This window comes from Lipotes vexillifer, unplaced genomic scaffold (assembly GCF_000442215.2).
Source record: "Lipotes vexillifer unplaced genomic scaffold, Lipotes_vexillifer_v1.1 scaffold749, whole genome shotgun sequence".
In the NCBI taxonomy this organism is placed as follows: Eukaryota; Metazoa; Chordata; class Mammalia; order Artiodactyla; family Lipotidae; genus Lipotes; species Lipotes vexillifer.
This window is the reverse complement of record NW_006782834.1, coordinates 2107829-2130318: the sequence shown is the minus strand read 5'-3', so window position 1 is coordinate 2130318 and position 22490 is coordinate 2107829. Positions and strand designations below refer to the sequence as shown.

General features: G+C 35.3%; 1 protein-coding gene across 1 annotated transcript in view; it reads right to left on the bottom strand.

Annotated features, from left to right (window-relative positions):
• The window catches only part of CCDC158 (coiled-coil domain containing 158), an 84307-nt gene that overhangs the window by 32515 nt on the left and 29302 nt on the right, over positions 1-22490 (bottom strand). The window contains exons 12-16 of the mRNA XM_007455419.1: positions 21931-22083; positions 19756-19868; positions 15075-15233; positions 13624-13716; positions 12753-12851 (exon numbers count right to left, since the gene is read on the bottom strand). Of these exons, the coding sequence (XP_007455481.1) occupies positions 12753-12851; positions 13624-13716; positions 15075-15233; positions 19756-19868; positions 21931-22083 (617 nt within the window). The remainder of the gene's footprint in view (positions 1-12752; positions 12852-13623; positions 13717-15074; positions 15234-19755; positions 19869-21930; positions 22084-22490) is intronic.

Genomic DNA, 22490 nt, shown 5'->3' with positions numbered 1-22490 from the left:
GTCAAAAAACCATAAAAAACAAGCAATATTGTAACAAATTCTTTAAAAATGGTCCTCATTAAAAAAAAGGTTGGAGTAGCATTAATTTCAGACAGAGCAGACTTGAGAGCAAGGAAAACGATCAGGGATAAAGAAGGGCATTACATAATGATAAGCAGGTCAATTTTCTTAGAAGGTATAACAATCCTTAATGTGTATGCACTTAACAGTGGAACATCCAAATATGTGAGGCAAAACCTGACAGAACTGCATGGAGAAATAGATGAATTCACAATTAGTTGGAGACTTTAATAACCTTCTTTCAAAAATGGAAACATTCAGCAGGCAGAAATTCAGTAAGGATATAGTTGAACTTAACAACACCATCAACCAACTGGATATAATTGATACCTAAAGACTAATTCATCTAAAAAGAGCAGAATACATAATTCTTCTCAAATTTATATGGAACATTCACCAAGATATGAATTTGGGGCCATAAAACACACCTTAACAATTATTAAAGAATAAAAATCATACAATGTCTACTCTAGGAACACAATAGAACTGAACTTGAAATCAGTAACAGAAGGACAGCTGGAAAATCCCCAAATAATTGAAGATTAAACAGCACAGTCCTAAATAACACATGTGTCAAAGAAGGTATATCAAGAAAAATTTTAAAATAGTTTGAATGAAATGAAAATGAAAATAAAACTTACCAAAATGTGTGTGATATAGCAAAAGTGGGGCTTAGAGGGAAATTTATAGCACTGAATGCACATATTAGCAAAATAGAAAGATCTAAAACCAATAATCTAAGCTTCTTTGGGAATTTAGGGAAAAAAACAGCAAACTAGATCCAAAGCAAGCAAAGAAAATACAAATAAAATTTAAAGCTGAAATCAATGGAATTAAAAACAGGAAACCAATAAAGATAACCAATGACCCAAAAGCAGGTTCTTAAACCTGCTTTTTATTAAAGATCAATAAAATTAGTAAGCCTCTAGTCAGGCTAACTAAGAAAAAAAGAGAGGATACAAAAATTTCTATCAGAAAGAGGTGACATCACCACAGATCCCATAGACATTAAAAGCATAATAAAGGAATATTAGGAACAACTCTGTACCCACAAATTTGATAACCTAGATGAAATGGACCAATTCCCTGAAAGACATAATCTGTCAGAACTTACAAGAGAAGAAATAGAGAATCTGAATAGGCCTATATCTATTAAAGAAATTAAATCAATAATTAATAACCTTTCAAAACAGAAAGCACCAGGCCTAACTGGGTTTACCGCTGAATTCTAACAAACATTTAAGGAAAAGATTATACCAACTCTCTACAATCTCTCCCAGAAAATAGATGTAGACAGAATATTTCCTAAGTCATTCTATGAGACCAGCATTACCCTGATACCAAAACCAAAAACACTAGAAGATAAGAAAACTATAGACTAATATCTCTCATGAACATAGATATAAAAATATTCAGCAAAATATTACTAAGTATAATACAACAATCTATTTTAAGAACTACACCCCACAATCAAGTGGGAATTATCCCAGTTATATAAAGCTAGTTCAACATTCAAAAATCAATTAACATAATCTATCACCATCAACAGGCTAAAGAGGAAAAATCACATGATTAAATTAATAGATGCAGAAAATGTATCTGACAAAATCCAACATCCATCCATGATAAAATCTCTCAGCAAAAGGCCATTTACAACCAACCCATAGCCAACATAATACTCAACAGTGAAAAGCTGAATGCCTTCCCACTAAATTCAGTAACAAGACAAGGATGTCCGCTCTTGCTGCTTCCATTTAACACAGTAGTGGAAGTCCTAGCCACAGCTATCAGACAAGAAAAAGAAATAAAAGGTGTCCAAATTGGAAGGGAAGAGGTAAAACATTTGCAGATGACATAATACTTTATATAGAGAATCCTAAAGTCTCTACCCAAAAACTATTAGAATAAATGAATTCAGCAAGGTTGCAGGATACAAGATTAACACAGAGAAATCTGTTCCATTCCTGTACACTAATAATGAAATATCAGAAAGAGAAAGTAAAACAAAATCCCACTTAAAATTGCATCCCAAAATATAAAATACCTAGGAATAAACTTAACCAAGGATGTGAAGGACCTGTACTCTGAAAACTATAAAACACTGATAAAGGAAACTAAAGATGATTCAAAGCAATGGAAAGATATCTCATGCTCTTGGATTGTAAGAAATAATCTTATTAAAATGGCCATACTATCCAAAGCAATCTACAGATTTAACGCAATCCCTATCAAAATACCCCATGACATTTTTCCCAGAACTAGAACAAATAATCCTAAAATTTGGATGGGACCACAAAATTGGCAAAGCAATCCTGAGAAAAAAGGACAAAGCTGGAGGTATAACCCTCCCAGACTTCAGACTATCCTATAAAGCTACAGTAATCAAAATAGTGTAGTACTGGCACAAAAACAAACACATAGATCAATGGAACAGAATGGAGAGCCCAGAAATAAACCCAGGCACCTTCAGTCAATTCATCTATGACAAAGGAGGCAAGAATATACAGTGGAGAAAAGACAGCTTCTTCAATAAGTGATGCTGGGCAAACCGGATAGCCACACGTAAAACAATGAGATTAAAACATTTCCTCACACCATATACAAAAATAAACTCAAAATGGTTTGAAGACCTAAACGTAAAACCTGAAACAATAAAACTCCCATAAGAGAACATAGGTGGAACATTCTTTGACATATTTTCTTGGATCAGTCTCCTAAGGCAAAAGAAATAAAAGCAAAAATAAACAAATGGAACCTAATTACATTTAAAAGTTTTTGAACAGCAGAGGAAACTTTCCATCAACAAAATGAAAAGACTACTTACAGAGTGGGAGAATATATTTGCAAATTATGTGACTGACAAGGGGTTAATATCCAAAATACACAAACAGAGCATATAACTCAATATCAAACAAACAAACAATCCAATAAAAAAAATGAGCAGAAGTCTTGAATAGATATTTTTCCAAAGAAGACATACAGATGGCTAACAGGCAAATGGAAAGATGCTCAACATCACTAATTACTAGAGAAATACAAATCAAAACCACGAAGAGGTATCACCTCATACCTGTCAGAATGGCTATCATCAAAAAGTCTACAAACAGAGAATTCCCTGGTGGTCCAGGGTTAGCACTTGCTGCTTTCACTGCTGTGGGCCCAGGTTCAATCTCTGGTTGGGGAACTAAGATCCTGCAAGCCATGCAGTGCAGCCAAAAAAAAAAAAGTCTACAAAAACAAATGTTGGCAAGGATGTGGAGAAAAGGGAACTCTCATACACTGTTGGTGGGAACGTAAATTGGTGCAGCCACTATGTATAACAGGATGAAGGTTCTTTAAAAAACCAAAAATTGAACTACTATATGATCCAGTAATTCCACTCCTGGGTAAATATCCAGAAAAAACAAAAACACTAATTTGAAAAGATACAGGCACCCCAATGCTCACAGCAAGTAATATTTACAATAGCCAAGACATGGAAGCAACCCAAGTGCCTATGAACAGACAACTGGATTAAGAAGATGTGACACATATATACACACACACACACACACACACATACACACACACACACACACACACAATGGATACTACTCAGCCATAAAAAAGAATGTAATACTGCCAGTTGCAGCAATGTGGATGGACATAGAGAACATTATGTTTAGTGAAATAAGTCAGACAGAGAAATTGTTTAGATTCCACATAAGATATCACTTATATGTGAAATCTAAAAATATAATACAAATGAATATATATGCAAAACAGAAACAGACTCACAGATATAGAAAACAAACTTGTGGTTACCAAAGGCGAGAGGGATGGGGAAGGGACAAATCAGGGGTATGAGATTAACTACTATATATAAAATAGATAAGCAACAAGGATATACTGTATAGCAGAGGGAATTATACCCATTATCTTATAATAACCTATAATGGAATATAATCTGCAAAAATACTCAATCACTATGCTGTACATCTGAAAGTAACACAATATTGTAAGTCAACAATATTTCAATGGAAAAATAATTATTTATAGTCTTGAAAGGGAAAAAACCTCTCAGTAAACTAGGAATAGTGGGGAACTTCCTCAATTTGATAAAGAACACCTACAAAAACCCTACAGCTAACATCACACTTAATGGGGAGAAGCTAGATACTATCTTGCTAACGTCAAAAACTAGGCAAGAATGTCCCTTCTCATCACTTCTGTTCAACATCATATTGGAAGTCATAGTTAATGAAATAAAAAGAACAAAAAGGAAACAAAAGGTGTACAGATTTGCAAAGGAAGAAATGACTGTCTTTCTTCACAAATGACATGATTCGCTATGTAGAAAATCCCAAAGAATCAACAACAGTAACAAGAAAACTCCCGGAACAATTAAGAGATTATCTCAAGGTGTCAGGAAACAAGGTTAATATACAAAAGTCAGTTGCTGTATATGAGCAATGAACAGTTGGATTTTAAAATTAAAAACACAATACCATTCACATTAGTACCAAAGATATAGAATTCTTAGGTATAAGTCTAACAAAATATGTACAAGATCTACATGAGTAATGCTACAAAATTCTGATGTAAGAAATCAAAGAAGAGCTAAATAAATGGAGAGATATTCCATGTTCATGGATAAGAAGACCCAATTATTGTTAAGATATCAGTTTTTTCCAACCTGATTTATGAATTAAATACAATCTTAATCAAAACCCCAATAATTCTTTAAATTTTGTTGATATTGACAAACTGATTTTAATGTTTATATGGGAAGGCAAAAACCCCAGAAGAGCTAAGACAATAGTGAAGGTGAACAAAGTTGGAGAATTGACACTATCCAAGTTCAAGATTTACTGTAATAAGACAGTGCGGTACTGGTAAAAGAACAGACAAATAGACTGATGGAACAGAATAAAATAAAGATCCCAGAAATGGTCCCACACAAATATAGCCAACTGATCTTCAACAAAAGAGCAAAGGTAATTCAATAGAAAAAGGGCACTATTTTCAACTAGTGGTGCTGGAAAAACTGGACACCCACATGCAGAAAAAAACGAATCTAGATGCAGACCTTATATCCTCCACAAAAATTAACTCAAAGTGAATCACAGACCTAAATGTAAAATTCCAGACTATAAAACTCCTAGAGGATAATATAGGAGAAAATTTAGATGACCTTAGGTTTAGTGATGACTTTTTAGATACAACATCAAAAGCATGATCCATGAAAGAAAAATATCAGTAAATTATACTTTATTAACCTTAAAAACTTTTCTTTGTGAAAGATAATGTTTAAAAAATGGAAATATAAACCACAGACTGGCAGAAAATCTTTTCAAAACAGATAACTGATAAAAGACTGGTAACTAAAATACACCCCAAAAAAGAACCTCTTAAAATTCAACAATAAGAAAAATTTTTAAATGCCCATTTAAAAAATGGGTAGAAGTTTGGAACAGACATCTCACCATAGAAAATATGTATATGGTAAATAAACATATAAAAACAGGCTCAACATTGTATTTCATTAAGGAATTTCAAAGTCAGACAACAAGATATCATACTACACCACACTCCTATTAGAATGGCTAAAATCCAAACACTGACAACACCAAATGTTGTCAAGGATGGGGAGCAACAGGAACTCTTATTCACTGCTGGTGAGATTACAAAATGGTACAGCCTCTTTGGAAGACAGTTTCATTGTTTCTTACAAAACTAAACATGCTCTTACTACACAATGCAGCAATCATGCTCTGTAGTATTTACCTAACAGAGTTGAAAACTTATGTCTGTGCAAAACCTGCACATAGATGTTTATCTGCACATAGATTTATTCATAATCTGCCAAAACTTGGAAGCAATCAAGATATCCTTCAACAGGTGAATGGATAAACAAACTGTGGTACACCCATACTATGGAATATTACTCAGTGAAAAAGAAATTAGCTACTAAGGGATGAAAAGATATGAAGGAATCTTGCAAGCATATGGCTAAGTGAAAGAAGCCAATGTGAAGAGACTATATACTATATGATTCCAATTATATGATATTCTTGAAAAGACAAAACTACAAAGAGAGTAAAAAGATCACTGGTTGCCAGGGGTTCAGGGGAAGGGGGGGGAACAGATGAACAGGTGAAGCCAGGGCATTTTTAGAGCAGTGAAACTATTTTGTATAATACTATAATGGTCGATATATACCATCATACATATGTCAAAACCCACAGAATGTGCAATACAAGGAGTGAACCCCAATGTAAGTTATAGACATTAGTTAATAATAATGTATCAATATTGGCTTATCAATTGTAACAAACGTACCACACTAATGCAAGATATTGGTAATAGGAGAAACTGGGGGGGAAGGAGGGGGAGGGCAAAGGGAGTCTATGGGAGCTCTCTAAACTTTCTGCTCAATTCTCTGTAAAGCTAAAACTACCCTAAAAAAATAGTCTATTAATTTAAAAAGAAAAAAAAAAAAGAAACAGTGAACTTTGGAAGCAAAAATGACAAAATCATATCAATTTATATCTTTATCAGTAAGGTATGATACAAGAGTGGCCATTACGCTGCACCCTTCCCGTTACCATCTGACCATTTTATATACAAAATTGTTAGTTTGTTTTTGCTTTAATATGCAGTAATTATTATTTGTTTATAAATGAGTTTGAACATTTTTCATGTTTATTGACTATATGCATTTCTTATGTGAATTTTGTATCCATACCGTTAGTACACTTTTCTTTTAGAGTATATGTTATCTTCATCTGGGTATGTAAAAACTCTCTATATTATATACATTGACCCTTTATTTATTAGAAATATTTTTCTAGTTTGTGATTTCATTTTGATTTTGTTTATGGTGGTTTTGTGATTTAAGTTTTATTTACTCAAAATAATCGTTCCTTTTTTAAATTAATTAGTTAATTTATTATTTATTTTTGGCTGTGTTGGGTCTTTGTTGCTGTGCGCAGGCTTTCTTTAGTTGCGGCGAGTGGGGGCTACCCTTCATTGCAGTGCACGGGCTTCTCATTGCGGTGGCTTCTCTTGTTGCGGAGCACGGGCTCTAGGCGAGCGGGCTCAGTAGTTGTGGCTTGCGGGCTCTGGAGTGCAGGCTCAGTAGTTGTGGCACACAGGCTTAGTTGCTCTGCGGCACGTGGGATCTTCCCAGCCCAGGGTTCGAACCCGTGTCCCTTGCATTGGCAGGTGGATTCTTAACCTCTGTGTCACCAGGGAAGTCCCAATCGTTCCTTTTAATGTTTATAAATCTTGTAATACTTTCACTGATTCATTTTTAATACTTTTGTATGCTGTTTGATTCACATGGAACATATTTTGATTTATAGCATGAGCAAAATACACTTTTAAAAATTAGAAAATAGCTAGGAAATGAACAATTTATAAACATTCTTTACGTATGACTCCTGTCTGGCTGGTAAAGAAACAGCTACATATAAGCTCCTCCTGAAGTTACTGGAGCCCGTCAAAGAATCTTGCTCTCTCCCACTCCAATCTCTGACCCTTAGGATACACATTAAGGCTATTGCTAGGGGACATACATTTTCAGGTTAAAACTTCTACAAGCTTTTTTGGTTTCAAGGGAAGAATATAAGCTTATACTGTTGTTGTTAAACTTAAGGTTTGTTTTGTGATTTGATTAGCTTCCTATTACATTTTGACTCTGAAATTATTTTATGTTAAATTTGTTTCCAAAATACCTTGCAAATTATATCTCTAATGTACCTCCATCTTCCCCAAATACTGTTCTCTCTAATGGCCTTGAGTCCATTACAGGCAAACTTATGAGTTATAATGTAAGATAAGTAATGTCTAGGGAGAATGTGTGCTTCTCAAATCCTGCTAGCTCCATTTTCCAAAGATAGATGATGAATGTAAAAGCTAAAAATAAAAGCTTGATCTCATTCAGTTTGAATTAGACTATTCTATTTTGAGAATGTCTGACCAAATCCATCTCCTATAATACTTATGTTCCTGTCAGAAGGCGGTAATAAAAATGGAATAAAAATATACTGTTTAGAATATATATATATATATATATATATATATATTATTTATATTGTATACTAAAAATGGGTGAGTAGGAAATAAGACAAAAGTTACAAACTCTTGCTGAAAGTCTTGCTCACATCATGGGTACTTCAATGACAAAGATCAAGCACAGCTAGCACAAATTACAGTGCATGTGTACAGAGTCTGATATATAAACAAAATAAATTATATGATCCTGGAAATATTTTATTTTTATATGCTACAATAGCCTTTATCTGAAACTTTCATCTAAAATCTTCTATGTCAAGCTACCAATTATTTGTGTGTATGTGTCTGTCTGTGTAGGTATGTATTTAGATACACATACATATACACATGTTCTTGGTGTTTGAGCTTGGATCAAGTCACATAATATAATTTTTCTGGTTCTACCATCTTCTCACCTGTTAAAACTAGGGCAATCAATTGGATAATTTGTAATGCCTTTGTACCTCCAAAATGGTATAATACTCATCCACAAAGACCTAATGAAATACACTATTTGTTCAGGTAGAGTATCTATTTACATCATCATCCATTTATTTTGTTTATAAACAGCATTCAACAGTGTGGTGTAGAGAATGAGTACAGTATAACTGGCTAAGGAGACAGGTTCTAGGCTCAGGCTACCTTGGTTAAGTGTTGGCACAACTGGGTTTTTGGAGTGTGAACTCTGTAAGTCACTTAGCTTCTCCAAGCCTCAGTTTCCTCCTCTGTAAAATAAGTATAATAACAGCACTTATCTCGTGTGGGTGGTTGTGAGGAATAAATTATATAATCTATAGAAAGTATGCCGCACAGTGCCTGGTGTTCAGTAAGTAATGACTATTATTAGAATCATGGAACAAGAAGACTAAAATCAAACGAGATAAATGAAGGGGCAATGGAGAACAATGCACATAGAAATATTCTACTTTTAAACATAAGACTTGGCATTTATTTTTGCTCTATCTGAAGCCCCACTAAAATGACACTAAAGAAATTAATAAGGATAAAGAGGAAAGGAGAGATAACATTAGATGAGTAATGATGATAAAATTTGGGGAGATGGAAAGCAAATAGGTAATTCGTAATTAATTTAGTAGAACAAAGAAAGCTAGAACATCAAGTACCTGCACAGAAGTAGCCAGGAAGCAGCAAGCTGCTCTGCATCAGAGTATCCCAGAAAGACGCAGGGAATGGAGGCCTTGTGTATTTCTAAAGGCCAGGGTAAGGGACAGGGCAGCAAAATGGGAGGACTGGCTAAAAATTTATGGTAGAAGCTGTGATAATACCAGATGTCCTCCCCACGGAGTCAGGTAATAATTCGTTCTTTTCCCCTAAATACATTTAGAGGCTTAATCTCTGGGTGAGGTTGAACCAAAGGACTTTAGGCTCCAAAAGGATATCTGGCATGGCAGGAGGAAGGTTGCAAACTGAAAATATAAGCATAAAGTAAGATTTACAGATATATGGATACCCCAGATTCCCTGCCCCGCTCACCTCCCAGAATACTGGCAGATAGACTTATATCTACAAGTCTGTAGTAAGACAATCGCTCTTTAAGGGAATTAACAGGACCAAGAAAAAAAAAACTAAGATAATTTTTGCATCCCTCAGTTAAAAAGTAATACCTAACCATCTACTAGCTAACAAATCCTGTGAACCTTACAAAGTGCTTTTCATTGGTTTTTTAGGGCCTCAGTCTTAAATATGAATGGACAGCCAATGATCGCCAAACAGTGAAGGAAAATCTCCAACATGAAAGACAGACATCAAAACAAACAGAAAAAAAAATGAATTCAAAGAAACAGCAATAATTCAGGTAACAGAAGAAATTACTGAAAAACTGATACTAATATCCTTAAACGGAAATGAGGAAGTACTTCATCCACAAAAGAACATAAAACTATATAAAGAGAAGATTTAAAAAACAAGAAAAGGCTCCTGGAAATTTTAAAAAATACATGATATCAGAAAAAAAATTCAATAGATGTTTGGAAGATAGAGTTGAGGAGTTTTCCCAGAAGGTGGGAATAAAATATGAGGAGATGGAAATTGGAAGTCAAAATTAAAGGAGATTAGAGAATAAATCTAGAAGGCTTAATAGGTGACTTAACAGGAATTCTAGAAAGAGAGAACTGAAAAAATGAAGGAAGAAAATGATCAAATAAATGACACAAGAAAATTTCAGAGAAGAAAGAACATAAGAGCCTGCACAATGAAGGGAAAAAGACCCCCAGCAGAGATCACCCTGAAATGAATACCAGAGGTAAAGAAAAGACTCTAAAATCTTTGAGAAACAAACAAACAGGTCACATACAAAAGCCCTGGAACCAAAATGGCACAATAGCAACAACATTTTGCACATCAATCAAATGTAAGTGAAGAATAAAGGTATTTTCAGACATGCAAGGTTTTAAAACACTTAATGAATGAAATGCACCCATTCTCAGGAAACCACTGGATTATATAATCTCTGCCAAATGCTGGCAAGGCTGGGGAACAAGAGGAATTCACATTCACAGCTAGTGGGAGTGTAAAATGGTACAGCCACCTTGGAAGACAGTTTGGTAGTTTCTTACAAAACTAAACAGATTCTTACCATATGACCCAGCAATCATGCTCTTGATATTTGCCCAAAGGAGTTGAAAACATGCCCACACAAAAACCTGCACATGGATGTTTATAGCAGCTTTATTCACAATCACCAAACTTTGGAAGCAACCAAGGTGCCCTTTAGTAGATGAACAGATAAACTGTGGTACATCCAGATAATGAATATTCAGTGCTAAAAAGAAATGAACTATCAAGCCATGAAAAGACATAGAGGAATCTTAAATACATATTACTAAGTGAAAGAAGCCAATCTGAAAAGGCTACATACTGTATGATTCCAACTCAATGACATTCTGGAAAGGGTAAAACTGGGAGACAATAAAAAGATCAATGGTTGCCAGAGGTGGATGCGGGGGAGGCAGAACTTTTAGTAAAGTGAAAATACTTCGTATGATATGATAATGATGGATATATGTCAATTATGACATATGTATAAACATTTGTCCAAATCCATAGAATGTACCACGCCAAGAGCAAACCCCAAGGTAAACTATGGATTTTGGGTGATTATGATGTGCCGATGTAGGTTCATCCTTGATAACACATCATTCTGGTGAATGATGTTGATAATGGGGAGGCTGTGCATGTGTGAGGGCAGGGAGTATATGGGAAATCTCTGTATCTTCTTTTCAATTTTGGTGTGAATCTAAAACTGCTCGAAAGAATAGTCTTGAAAAAAAGGCAGTAAAAAGAGCAGACTAAAATATGACCAGAAACCAAGAGAAACAATGGTCACAAGTTCATAGGGGATTCAGATAATGGAGTTATCACATACCAATTAAAAAAAAAAAAGTTACTTAATAGTACAAGTTGCAGAAGGAAACAAAAGAATGGGGCAGAAAAAATAGTCCAGAATATAAAAGATAAAAATTTTCCAAAATCAATGAAAGATATCAATCCACACATCCAGGAAGATCAGTGAGCCCCAAGAAAGATAAATACAAAGAAGACTACATACAGGCACATCACAGTCAAACTGCTTAAACCAAAACAAAGAGAAAATCTTTAAAGTGGTTAGAGAAAAAAAATACCTCCCAAAAAGCGACAATAAGACTTAAAACTGACTTGTCAGTAGAAACAATGAAAACCTGAACACAATATTTTACAATGAATTCATTCACCGATTAGACAAATATGTACTGAATACCTACCACATGCTAGATACTGTTCCAGGTGCTTGGAACACATCAGTGAATAAAACAAAGAATGTATGTTACATTTAATGTGTAAAATTATATAATAAACATTTTTAAGGGAAGAAATTGTATAAAACATGCTCAACAGTCTATTTAGATGATACACTTCATTACTGCTGTTAGAATTACAATTAAAGTTTTAAATTTAATAGACTTATGACTAGTACTTTTTCAGTGATGGATGAGATTCTTTATAGTCTATGTATTAAAGAGCCTAACTACTAGGCTGGCTTTTGGGTAATGAAGAGTCATGGAATTTCAGAGCTGATCTTCTAGAAAACCCCAGAGATGATCTATAGTCCAGATCTATAGTCCAGACTCCTCATTAGAGATGAAAAGGAACAATATATTTAACTCAGTTTCCAAGGTCACACACATCTCAAGTCCCAATGACTCCTGGTCAAATGTTCTTTGTTGTGTTTGTTGTTTGCTTCATGGGGAGAGGGGTTTAATTTAATTTTTATCAATGTAACGTGCATATAGTTTTAAAGGTAAAATGATTTTATAACACTTAAAACAAAAAGCAGCAGTCTCCTTTCCTTCCTCTGCCCACCTCCAAGTTCCAGTCTCCAGAGAGAACCATGTTAACTTCTAATATTAATAATATTCTTTTGTTTGATAGAATGTTACTTGCTGTGTGATATCAGTGCACATAACTCACGTGTGTGAAAATAGTCCATTTCAACTTTTTCATTTTGCAGTGCATGCTTTTCATTGAAATGCATAAGCAGGATAACTGGTAGGTTACTAGCAACCCTGTTGCTATACGTACAATAGGACTATTAACTAATGAAATTGATTTTCATGTGTGATTTCGTGTGTGATTAGACTATAAGACTAGTTACTTACATGAGATAGGAAGCTGGCTGCAGACTGGGCAGCAGATGATGGCTGTAGAAGGCGTGGTTTCACAGAAGAATTGGAGGTGTATCCAGGGCCCTTAAGTTCCTGGAAGACAATATACATGTGAGCAAAATAACTGTCAACCTACAGTGAGAATTGCGAAATCAAAATGTATTTTTGCAAATATAATTTCAGTCTTACATGTTGAACTTCTACAAAGTTTTAAGCCAAAGTATTAAGCAAGATGATTCTGGTGTATGTTACTCTTTGGGGACTAATCATGGGCCTAGGAAGATGCCTTCACACTTCTGATGGATAAAATCATTCCAGATGTGAAAACATATCTCAGATGGGAGGCTACTACATTGGTTTCTAACTTTGCCAAACACTCCACACTACTTCTGACATACTACTGAGAAAGACCCTCTCCAACTATGGAGGGCTCCTGCCTGTGAAAATATCCAGTATTGAGACTTTAAAGTATGTCTGCAACTTTAAAATATACTCGAAAACCAGATATATACTCCAGTGGAAAAATCTACTATTTTTAAAGAAAACATGTTTTGTCATGCAAATTACATCATTTTTCTATTTTCCAAACAAGCCAAACATACTTGACCTCCTGTATACAAACCTCTGGTTCCCCAAGGTAGGTACTTCTTTGTTTCCTTCATTCAGTATAGACTTAACATAAAGCATGGTGCTTCAATTTGTTACTATATATGAAAAGGACAGGTATAATCTGTACAATGCACAGATTTTATAATTGCTAATATTAGATAATGTTAAAAGTACACTTGAATGTATCTAAAGCACATGGGGAAAATATGAAAGTATATCAAACCAAGGCAGAATTTTTGATGAAAAAAGATCTTACTTTTACATCCAAAGTGTGTTGAAGTTTTAGGCGCACTGATTGTTGTTCCTGATGCTGTATTATATCTTGACATTCTGCAAACTGCAAAGATGCCTACAATCAAGCAACCACATGTGGTTTACCCTCCATTCCTTATGCAATTTTATTTTATTAATGTATAAATGCAGAGTCGCCATCTCTTCAAGGAAACCTCCCCTGTCCTTGGCACACTGTATTACATTTATCTATTTATTTATGTTTTATTCAGAAAACTTGAGAGTAATTGGAGGCCATGTCTTTATCCTCTGTAGCCCCAGCATCTACATGGCATTTAGTATGTGGAAGGCACTCAAAAGAAAGAATGAACTAAGGATGAAATGAGCAAACAGCTTTAGCAATGTAAAAACATTTCTATAAAATTAACCACAACTGAAATTCATTGAGTCAATATATCATATTCTAAGACCTAAGTTTGAATAGGTGGGATCACAGGTCATTTTCTATCACCATGAAGGCTCTGATTTCTCAAGAATCAATGACTAGTCTTGGTATATTTTTAGGCTTCCAGAGTTTTCAGGTGACACAAAGAGAGATTTACTTCTCTACAATAAATGGCAATGACAAATACAGTGTCATCATTGATCCTTCTCATTATTTAAGCTGTGTTCCCTACCTGCACTTTCTTTTTTTTAAAATTGATTATTTGTTCTTTTTATTTTATTTTTGGCTGTGTTGGGTCATCGTTGCTGTGCACGGGCTTTCTCTAGTTGCGGTGAGCAGGGGCTACTCTTCGTTGCAGTGTGCGGGCTTCTCACTGTCGTGGCTTCTGTTGCAGAGCACAGGCTCTAGGCGCGCAGCCTTCAGTAGTTGTGGCACGTGGGCTCAGTAGTTGTGGCTTGTGGGCTCTGGAGCTCAGGCTCAGTAGTTGTGGTGCACGGGCTTAGTTGCTCCGCGGCATGTGGGATCTCCCCGGGCCAGGGCTCGTACCTGTTTCCCTTGCATTGGCAGGCAGATTCTTAACCACTGTGCCACCAGGGAAGCTCCCCACCTGCACTTTTTGAACTCCACAAAGTGCCAGACGTTAGCATTACTTTATCTCTGTATGGATATTATTAACAGACTGTATTCTACCTAGTATTCAAGTCCTTCTTTGATGGTAAGTTAGATTGGTGGTATTTTTAGTTATTCAGGTCACGAAGGATACCAGGAGCATCTTACATCTTATATCTGACTACTCTTGTGACCTGTTAGCCAGAAAAAAGATAATTTTGTAAAAAGTATGCATGATGACTATGTTTTTAAAGCTCAGCCTTCTGTACAGGATACAGTTTTTTTCTTGTGTGAGGTGACTGGGATACAATACAGTTTGACAGATTTGGTTCCTATCAACATGGAGCTTTCATTCAGAACAATTCTACTTGGTTAATAACTATTTAGTTGATAACTATTTTATATATTTAGTTAATAACCACCTTATCAAGAGCAACTTCCATATTAGCAACCTTTTCTTTCAATCGGCGTTCCTGAGATCGTAGGACTTCTAGCTCTCCCGCCATCTTGTTTTTCTCTGTTGCAACAGTACTCAATTCCTGGCTTAATTTTGTCTTTTCTTCTTTTAGAAAATGCTTCTCCTACAATTACAGAGGAGCAAATATCAGAAATAATATGCTGATGTAGATGCTGAGATGTGATGGAGATATAAAACTATCATGTAAAGATCTGAACTATAGCTTAACTGTATATGGATTGGAGTTGGGAGCTGCTAGAATTAATGTTACCATGTTCTCTCTCATTTTTATCACTACTAGTTTATCACTTCTTTCTAGGTTTATTAAATCTTTGATAAAACCTATGAAATATGTAATAACTGTGCTGTCATAAAAAGAGACAGTGTTGTGGTGAATTGAGATTGAGTAATCATATACCAAATCAAACTGAAACTTCTTTAAAATGACACAAGAGATTTAAAGAAGACACACGGATTTGAAATATTTATGGGTTTTCTATTTTGTTTCAAGGTTGAATATTAATTTCACAAATGGTTAAATATTAATTTCACAAATGCCTACTATAGACCCTCTGGCATAAAAAGAAATAGGACACACAGTTCCTGTCCTCAAAGTCACTGTGATCCAGTGATGAGAATGAGCTTACTGATAAACTTATGGAGAATCTTTGGTATCTAACAAAATTTCATTAAAATTAGTTCATTCCTTTAAAATACATCATGAAATGGGTAGAAAAGAACAAATGCATAGTAATCAAGTTTAAGTATAAACCTGAACTTACTGAGTCTATATTTCTTTCTGTATGTATATTTTTTTCATAGAGAAAATGTTTAATGTAAACAAGGAAGTAGGTATCACCACTGTAATACACATTTTGGATACAAATAGTTTTTCCTTTTCTGATGAGTTATGCAGAAAGAAAGAAGGATTAATTTTTCAAGCTGCCTCCTTCCTGTTTGAGGGGAATGTCATTGAGCTTTGATGAACACCTTCCTTTACTAGGTGCAGGTGTTTCTGGTGACAGCAGGCAGTAACCTCTTACTCCCCTAAGTACCCTTGCGGAGGATGAGGATAAGCCCTGCTTTAGGTTCCAAACAGGCAAATAATGGAAGAAGAAAAAGAAAAGAACACATTTAGGATAAGAAATGGAGGGGAGAAAAAAGTGGGAAAGAACAAAAGCACAGGAAATAAATAAGTCCATATGATGAGGGGTATGCACAAATTTGTTAATATTTAGCCTCATTCTAAAAAAAGTATTTCAGCATTTTCGGTATGGGGAAAGCAATTATTTTAGTTGCCCTTATTTTCTGCTTATGCTGTTTCCCTTCTCGTCTCCATTACAGTCAGTTCTGTTATAACTCTTCTTCTAAAAGTGCAAATTTGTTCCAAAGTGATTGATGTTATCAGGGAACATTTGAATATAACACAAATTTCACATTTACTTATGCACAGTTGCATTTATGAGAAATACAGGGTCAAGGCAGAAAACAGCATCCAGCTAAACAGAGCTGCACAGAAATACACAAAAAGCATACATACACACTCTTCAAACTACTATCAGCTCCCTCAGTTTACCTTGGGTTATGAGCTATGTCCATGCACATCCTGTGTTACAGGAAACCCACCTTCTACCCCTTCTTAACAACTCCCATGCTGCAATTCTTCAATGCACAAGCAAACTTGCGGTCTTTTTTTTAAGATAAAGGGCCATCCTATCTGTAGTATTTATGTATCTCTCAACCATTTAACATGTGTAAAACTGTGCTTCCATTTTCATTAGGTTCCTGTTTTCCTTTTGTCACTGATGAAGTTCGTTAGTGTGGTGCTCCTAATCCCACTGTTCTGATAAGCCCCGTGGTGGTTTTTATTGCACAATTTTGCATAGCGTGGTGATTTCAGGAACACATATGTTGCATTAGAGCAGAACTGAATGTGCTTTGTTTATAACCATTCCGTCTCTCTACCATGAATATCCTTTTGCCTACTTCTTGCAGTTAAAATATTAGCTCTTGGACAGCTACATGTAAAAAAAATGAAATTAGAACATTCTTTAACACTATACACAAAAATAAACTCAAAATGGATTAAAGAACTAAATGTAAGACCGGACACTACAAAACTCTTAGAGGAAAAAATAGGAAGAACACTCTGACATAAATTGCAGCAATATCTTTTTCGATCCATCTCCCAGAGTAGTGGAAATAAAAACAAAAATAAACAAATGCGACCTAACTAGACTCAAAAGCTTTTGCACAGCAAAGGAAACCACAAACAAAAAAAAAAACCCACAGAATGGGAGAAAATATTGCAAATGATGTGACCGACAAAGGATTAGTCTCCAAAATTTACAAACAGCTTATGCGGCTTAATATCATAAAAACAAACAACCCAATCAAAAAATGGGCAGAAGACCTAAATAGACATTTCTCCAGAGAGGACATGTAGATGGCCAAGAGGCACATGAAAAGATGTTCAACATCACTAATTATTAGAGAAATGCAAATCAAAACTACAATGAGATATCACCCCACACCAGTCAGAATGGCCATCATCAAAAAATCTACAAACAATAAAATGCTGGAGAGGGTGTGGAGAAAACAGACCCTCCTATACTGTTGGTGGGAATGTAAATTGGTATAGCCACTATGGAGAACAGTATGGAGGTTCCTTAAAAAACTGAAAATAGAGCTACCATATGATCCAGCAATCCCGCTCCTGGGCATATATCCGAAGAAAATCATTGTTCAAAAGGATACATGTGCCCCAATGTTCACTGCAGCACTGTTAATAATAGCCAGGACATGGAAGCAACCTAAATGTCTATTGACAGATGAATGGATAAAGAAGATGTGGTACATCTATACAATGGAATATTACTCAGCCATAAAAAAGAATGAAATAATGTCATTTGCAGCAACAAGGATGGACCTGGAGATTATCATACTAAGTGAAGTAAGTCAGACAGAGAAAGACAAATATCATATGATATTGCTTATATGCGGAATCTAAAGAAATGATACAGATGAACTTATTTACAAAACAGAAACAGACTGACAGACTTAGAGAATGAACTTAGGGTTACTGGGGAGAAGGGTCGTGGGGAGGGATAGATTGGGAGTTTGGGATTGACATATACACACTGCTGTATTTAAAGTACAATAGAGAACCAACAAGGACCTATTGTATAGCACAGGGAACTCTGCTCAATAATCTGTAACAACTAAAATAGGAAAAGAATTTGAAAAATAATAGATACATGGGGACTTCCCTGGTGGCACAGTGGTTAAGAATCCGCCTGCCAATGAAGGGGACACGGGTTTGAGCCCTGGTCCGGGAAGATCCCACATGCCGCGGAGCAACTAAGTCCGGGCACCACAACTACTGAAGCCCACACGCCCAGAGCCCACAACAGGAAACTAAGCCTGTGCTCCACAACAGGAAAAGCCGCCTCAGTGAGAAGCCTGTGCACCGCAACGAAGAGTAGCCCCTGCTTGCCACAGCTAGAGAAAGCCCATGTGCAGCAATGAAGAACCAACACACCTCTTTAAAAAAAAAAAAAAAAAAAAAAAAAAAAATGGCCATTTGGGGAACGGGCCAGTATATAAAACGTTTGTCAGGTAAAATGTAACCATTTAGCTTTTTAAAAAAATGATTTTCAAACTTTAAACCTTTCTATTGAACTGTTACATGGATATACACTATTAGAGCACAAAACAAATTTGCTACAGGCTATATTTTCAGCAACTTGGCTAACTTTTTAAAAATCTGTTTGTGAAGTAATAACATTTTTTAAGAAATAAAATAGTAGCTAAATGAAATCTCTTCTTTCCACATTTAATGTGTTCAGTTGCTTCCAAGTCATCCCCGACTGCCAACAAAAACAACAGAAACCAGAGACCCACTCGAGTGTTTAATTCAAACCTATATTTGCAGTTTCTAAAATGCTGATCCACAGACCACTCTCTCGTTACACATGTGCACCAACGGAAAAGCAAAGAGAACCCCGGTCATCCCACGAGAGGCCCCCTTTAAAAAAAAAAAAAAAAAAAAAAAAAAATGGCCATTTGGGGAACGGGCCAGTATATAAAACGTTTGTCAGGTAAAATGTAACCATTTAGCTTTTTAAAAAAATGATTTTCAAACTTTAAACCTTTCTATTGAACTGTTACATGGATATACACTATTAGAGCACAAAACAAATTTGCTACAGGCTATATTTTCAGCAACTTGGCTAACTTTTTAAAAATCTGTTTGTGAAGTAATAACATTTTTTAAGAAATAAAATAGTAGCTAAATGAAAAAAAAAAAAAAGAACCAACACAGCCAAAAGTAAATAAATAAATAAATCTATTTTTTAAAAAAGAATAGATACATGCAAAAAAATAATAAAAGAGGACCAAGGAAAAAAATAATAAAATAAAATAAAATTCATTCCAGAGTAGTTACCAAAAAAAAAAAAACATACTAGCTCTTTCAAGGTCCTGCTCAAATGTTCCTTCAGGAACTTTCTCCTCATTCTCTCTGTCAGGAATAAACTCTTGTCTTTCTTCCATTGTACTTTGTATCTCTGCTACATCTTCTTCTGTGTTGTAGTTTACTAATGAGTGAAATATTGGCTTCCCCCATTCCAAGGACAGAGACTTACCTTGTTTGCATTTGCCATGGCCTCTTCTAAAAATTGTATCTTGCTCTGAAGGGCATCTATCTGACCTCTTTTAGCCGTAATTTGTTTTTGCATCCCCATTGCCACTTTCATAGCTGGAAAAAAAGGAACTAAACTGTATCTTAGTTTCTAAAGTTTCTAAATTTTGAGACGTGACTATAATTTGATGGTCAAACATTATGAGAAGGTGACAGGTAAGATCCCTCTAAGGCACCTGGACAGTTTCAAGGAAGTGTTCACAGAAAATGTCTTCAGATTTCACAATATTGGGATATAACAATTTTCAGCAATTACTCAGAGGTTTTGAGCTCAGAAATGTATATAAATGATGATGTTTTGTGATTCCTTGCTAATTTCATTGGCCAGCATAATTTGCCGTATCTCCAACAGTAATAAATAATGCTGACCAAGTTCATACTTACACATATAGGAAATATATACACACAAAATATATAGTCATAAAATGAAAAATGTATATAGTATTTTTACTAAAATAATTTTTCTAGAAACTGATATATAAAATACCACGCAAGACATCTACTATTAGTGATCTTTTAAAATATCCCAGTGATATCACAAACGATTCAATTTCCCATCTCATGGTTACCGTCATGTGCTTGGAACTCACTGCTGTTTCAGAAGTCAAACTGGCAATACAAGCATATATGTGATTATTTTCCTAAAACTGATGACAGGATGAGAATGTTCTAGACAGGTAGTAGGCACTGAATACTTAAGATATGGCAGGCCACTGAAAAGATAAATAAAGCTCATCCTTGTTTGGAAATTCAAAGTCAGAGACCTTATGTTGTTTCTTGGAGTCAGCCGAGAAAAGAGGTTTGAAAATGCCACTGCTTTGAGTTAGGTCCAGCTAGAGCTTAGAGGTTAACAAGAAAAAGAAAATGTGCCATTCTTTAAAAACAAACTATTGGAGGATGAAAGGTGTGACTTTTTCCTAACCAGATATAGTTCTTACAGCTAAACTGTCAAAGACAGGGTTAATACAGGCACAGTACACTGATTTGCTGGCATCATTTGCTCACCACTTTGAAGAATTTTGGTCTGATTAAGTGGATCATGGTTGGTCTTCAAAGGTAATTTTCTTAATAAATATTTTCTTTTAAGGTGATCTTAATCAATGAAAATAGGCATTCGAGAGCAAATACACGATTACCTAGTTGATTTAACAATGGTAATGTGACTGGGGCAGTTGTGGAGAGGCCTGGAATACACTGAGGACGAGACTCTGTCTGGTGGAGGGGATGAGGGAACAGACCCCAGATGGGCCTCTGGACTGATCTCTCCAAGCCCCACCATTTTCTTGGTGTTAACCAGCGAAGAAAGAGCTGAATCTCCAAGGACCGCACAAAATATGGACGCGTCAAGAATTTGCGTGCCATCTTTGTGCAGGGGCCGTGGGAATCTCCTTCAGTATCCTTCCAATTTTGGTATATGTGCTGTTGAAGTAAGCACAAACGTAGGTCTTTTAACATGAAAAAATACTGAGAAATAGAAAAAATGTAGCCTTTAGTTAAATATTTATTCTTACAGTCAGCTAATATAGCCATACAAACAATGATATGCATAATATGAAACAGCAACTAACCTTCTCTCTCTGAATTAATATGGGCAGCAAGGTGAAAAGGGAACACGTAAGTGGTTGAAGGGACCCCTCATCCTAGCAGTTCAATTCCCAGGTCTCCCTCCCATCTTCATCTCAGAGAAGGAATTGGGAACTGACAATTAGCCACAGATACACAGTTTATGTAGATAATAAACGTGTGAAAAATAAGGTGTTGAATGAAAATTATTGGTAACCCGTATTTATATCAACACTTCCTTATAAACAATTAACTGGCATTTATGGACATTGAGGTCTGTTAGAAATTATTGAAATAGCTACAGAAAAAGAAAGATTCAGATACTTAAAGATTAAATTAATTAAATGGCAATTTCCCTCAAAAAAAAAAACAAAACAAAACCTGAGAACTACTGCTGTATAACACCCATCAGTGATACCTATTTACCTATTGTTGTATGTCTCTCACATCATGCTGCCCTGTGAAGAGGTGAAAGGCAATGTATCTAGGCTTGTGTTTTAATAAATCTAGACCAAGGGAATTAAAAACAAAAGGAAAAAAATCTACTAAAGCATACCATGACCATCAGATCCTTCCATTGACTTTAATGTATTTCTTGTTTGTTCTAGCTCAGACTGTGCAGATTTTAATTGCATTTTCAGCTTATTTGTAGTAGTGTCCATTTCTTCACTTTTGTTTCGAAAATTCCTTTTTAAGACTTCATAGTCCTCTGTACAATGTGATAATCAATAATAGTTGATTAATTTTTTCTACTCCATTGTTATACAGTATATTTTATTTGTAATTAATGATCACAGAATTTTAGAGCTGAAAGAGATTCCATTTAGTTACATCATTTGTTACAGAAATTAGATGTACATACACATTTCCAGGCATCTGACTCTTTTTAATCTGCTTGGGTGGATCTTCCTCCTTTACCCACATATTATTTACTGCTTTTTCCCAGCCAGTATAATTGGCTCACATCTATTTCATCTTAAACCTTCTTGGATAATCATATCTACCACGATAGATTTAACCACCAGCTGTAGGTAGATGAAATGTCCACCACATGTTAAGTAACCTGAGGCCGCCATGTGTCTTACCTGATTTTTTATCTCCAGTAACTCTCAAAAT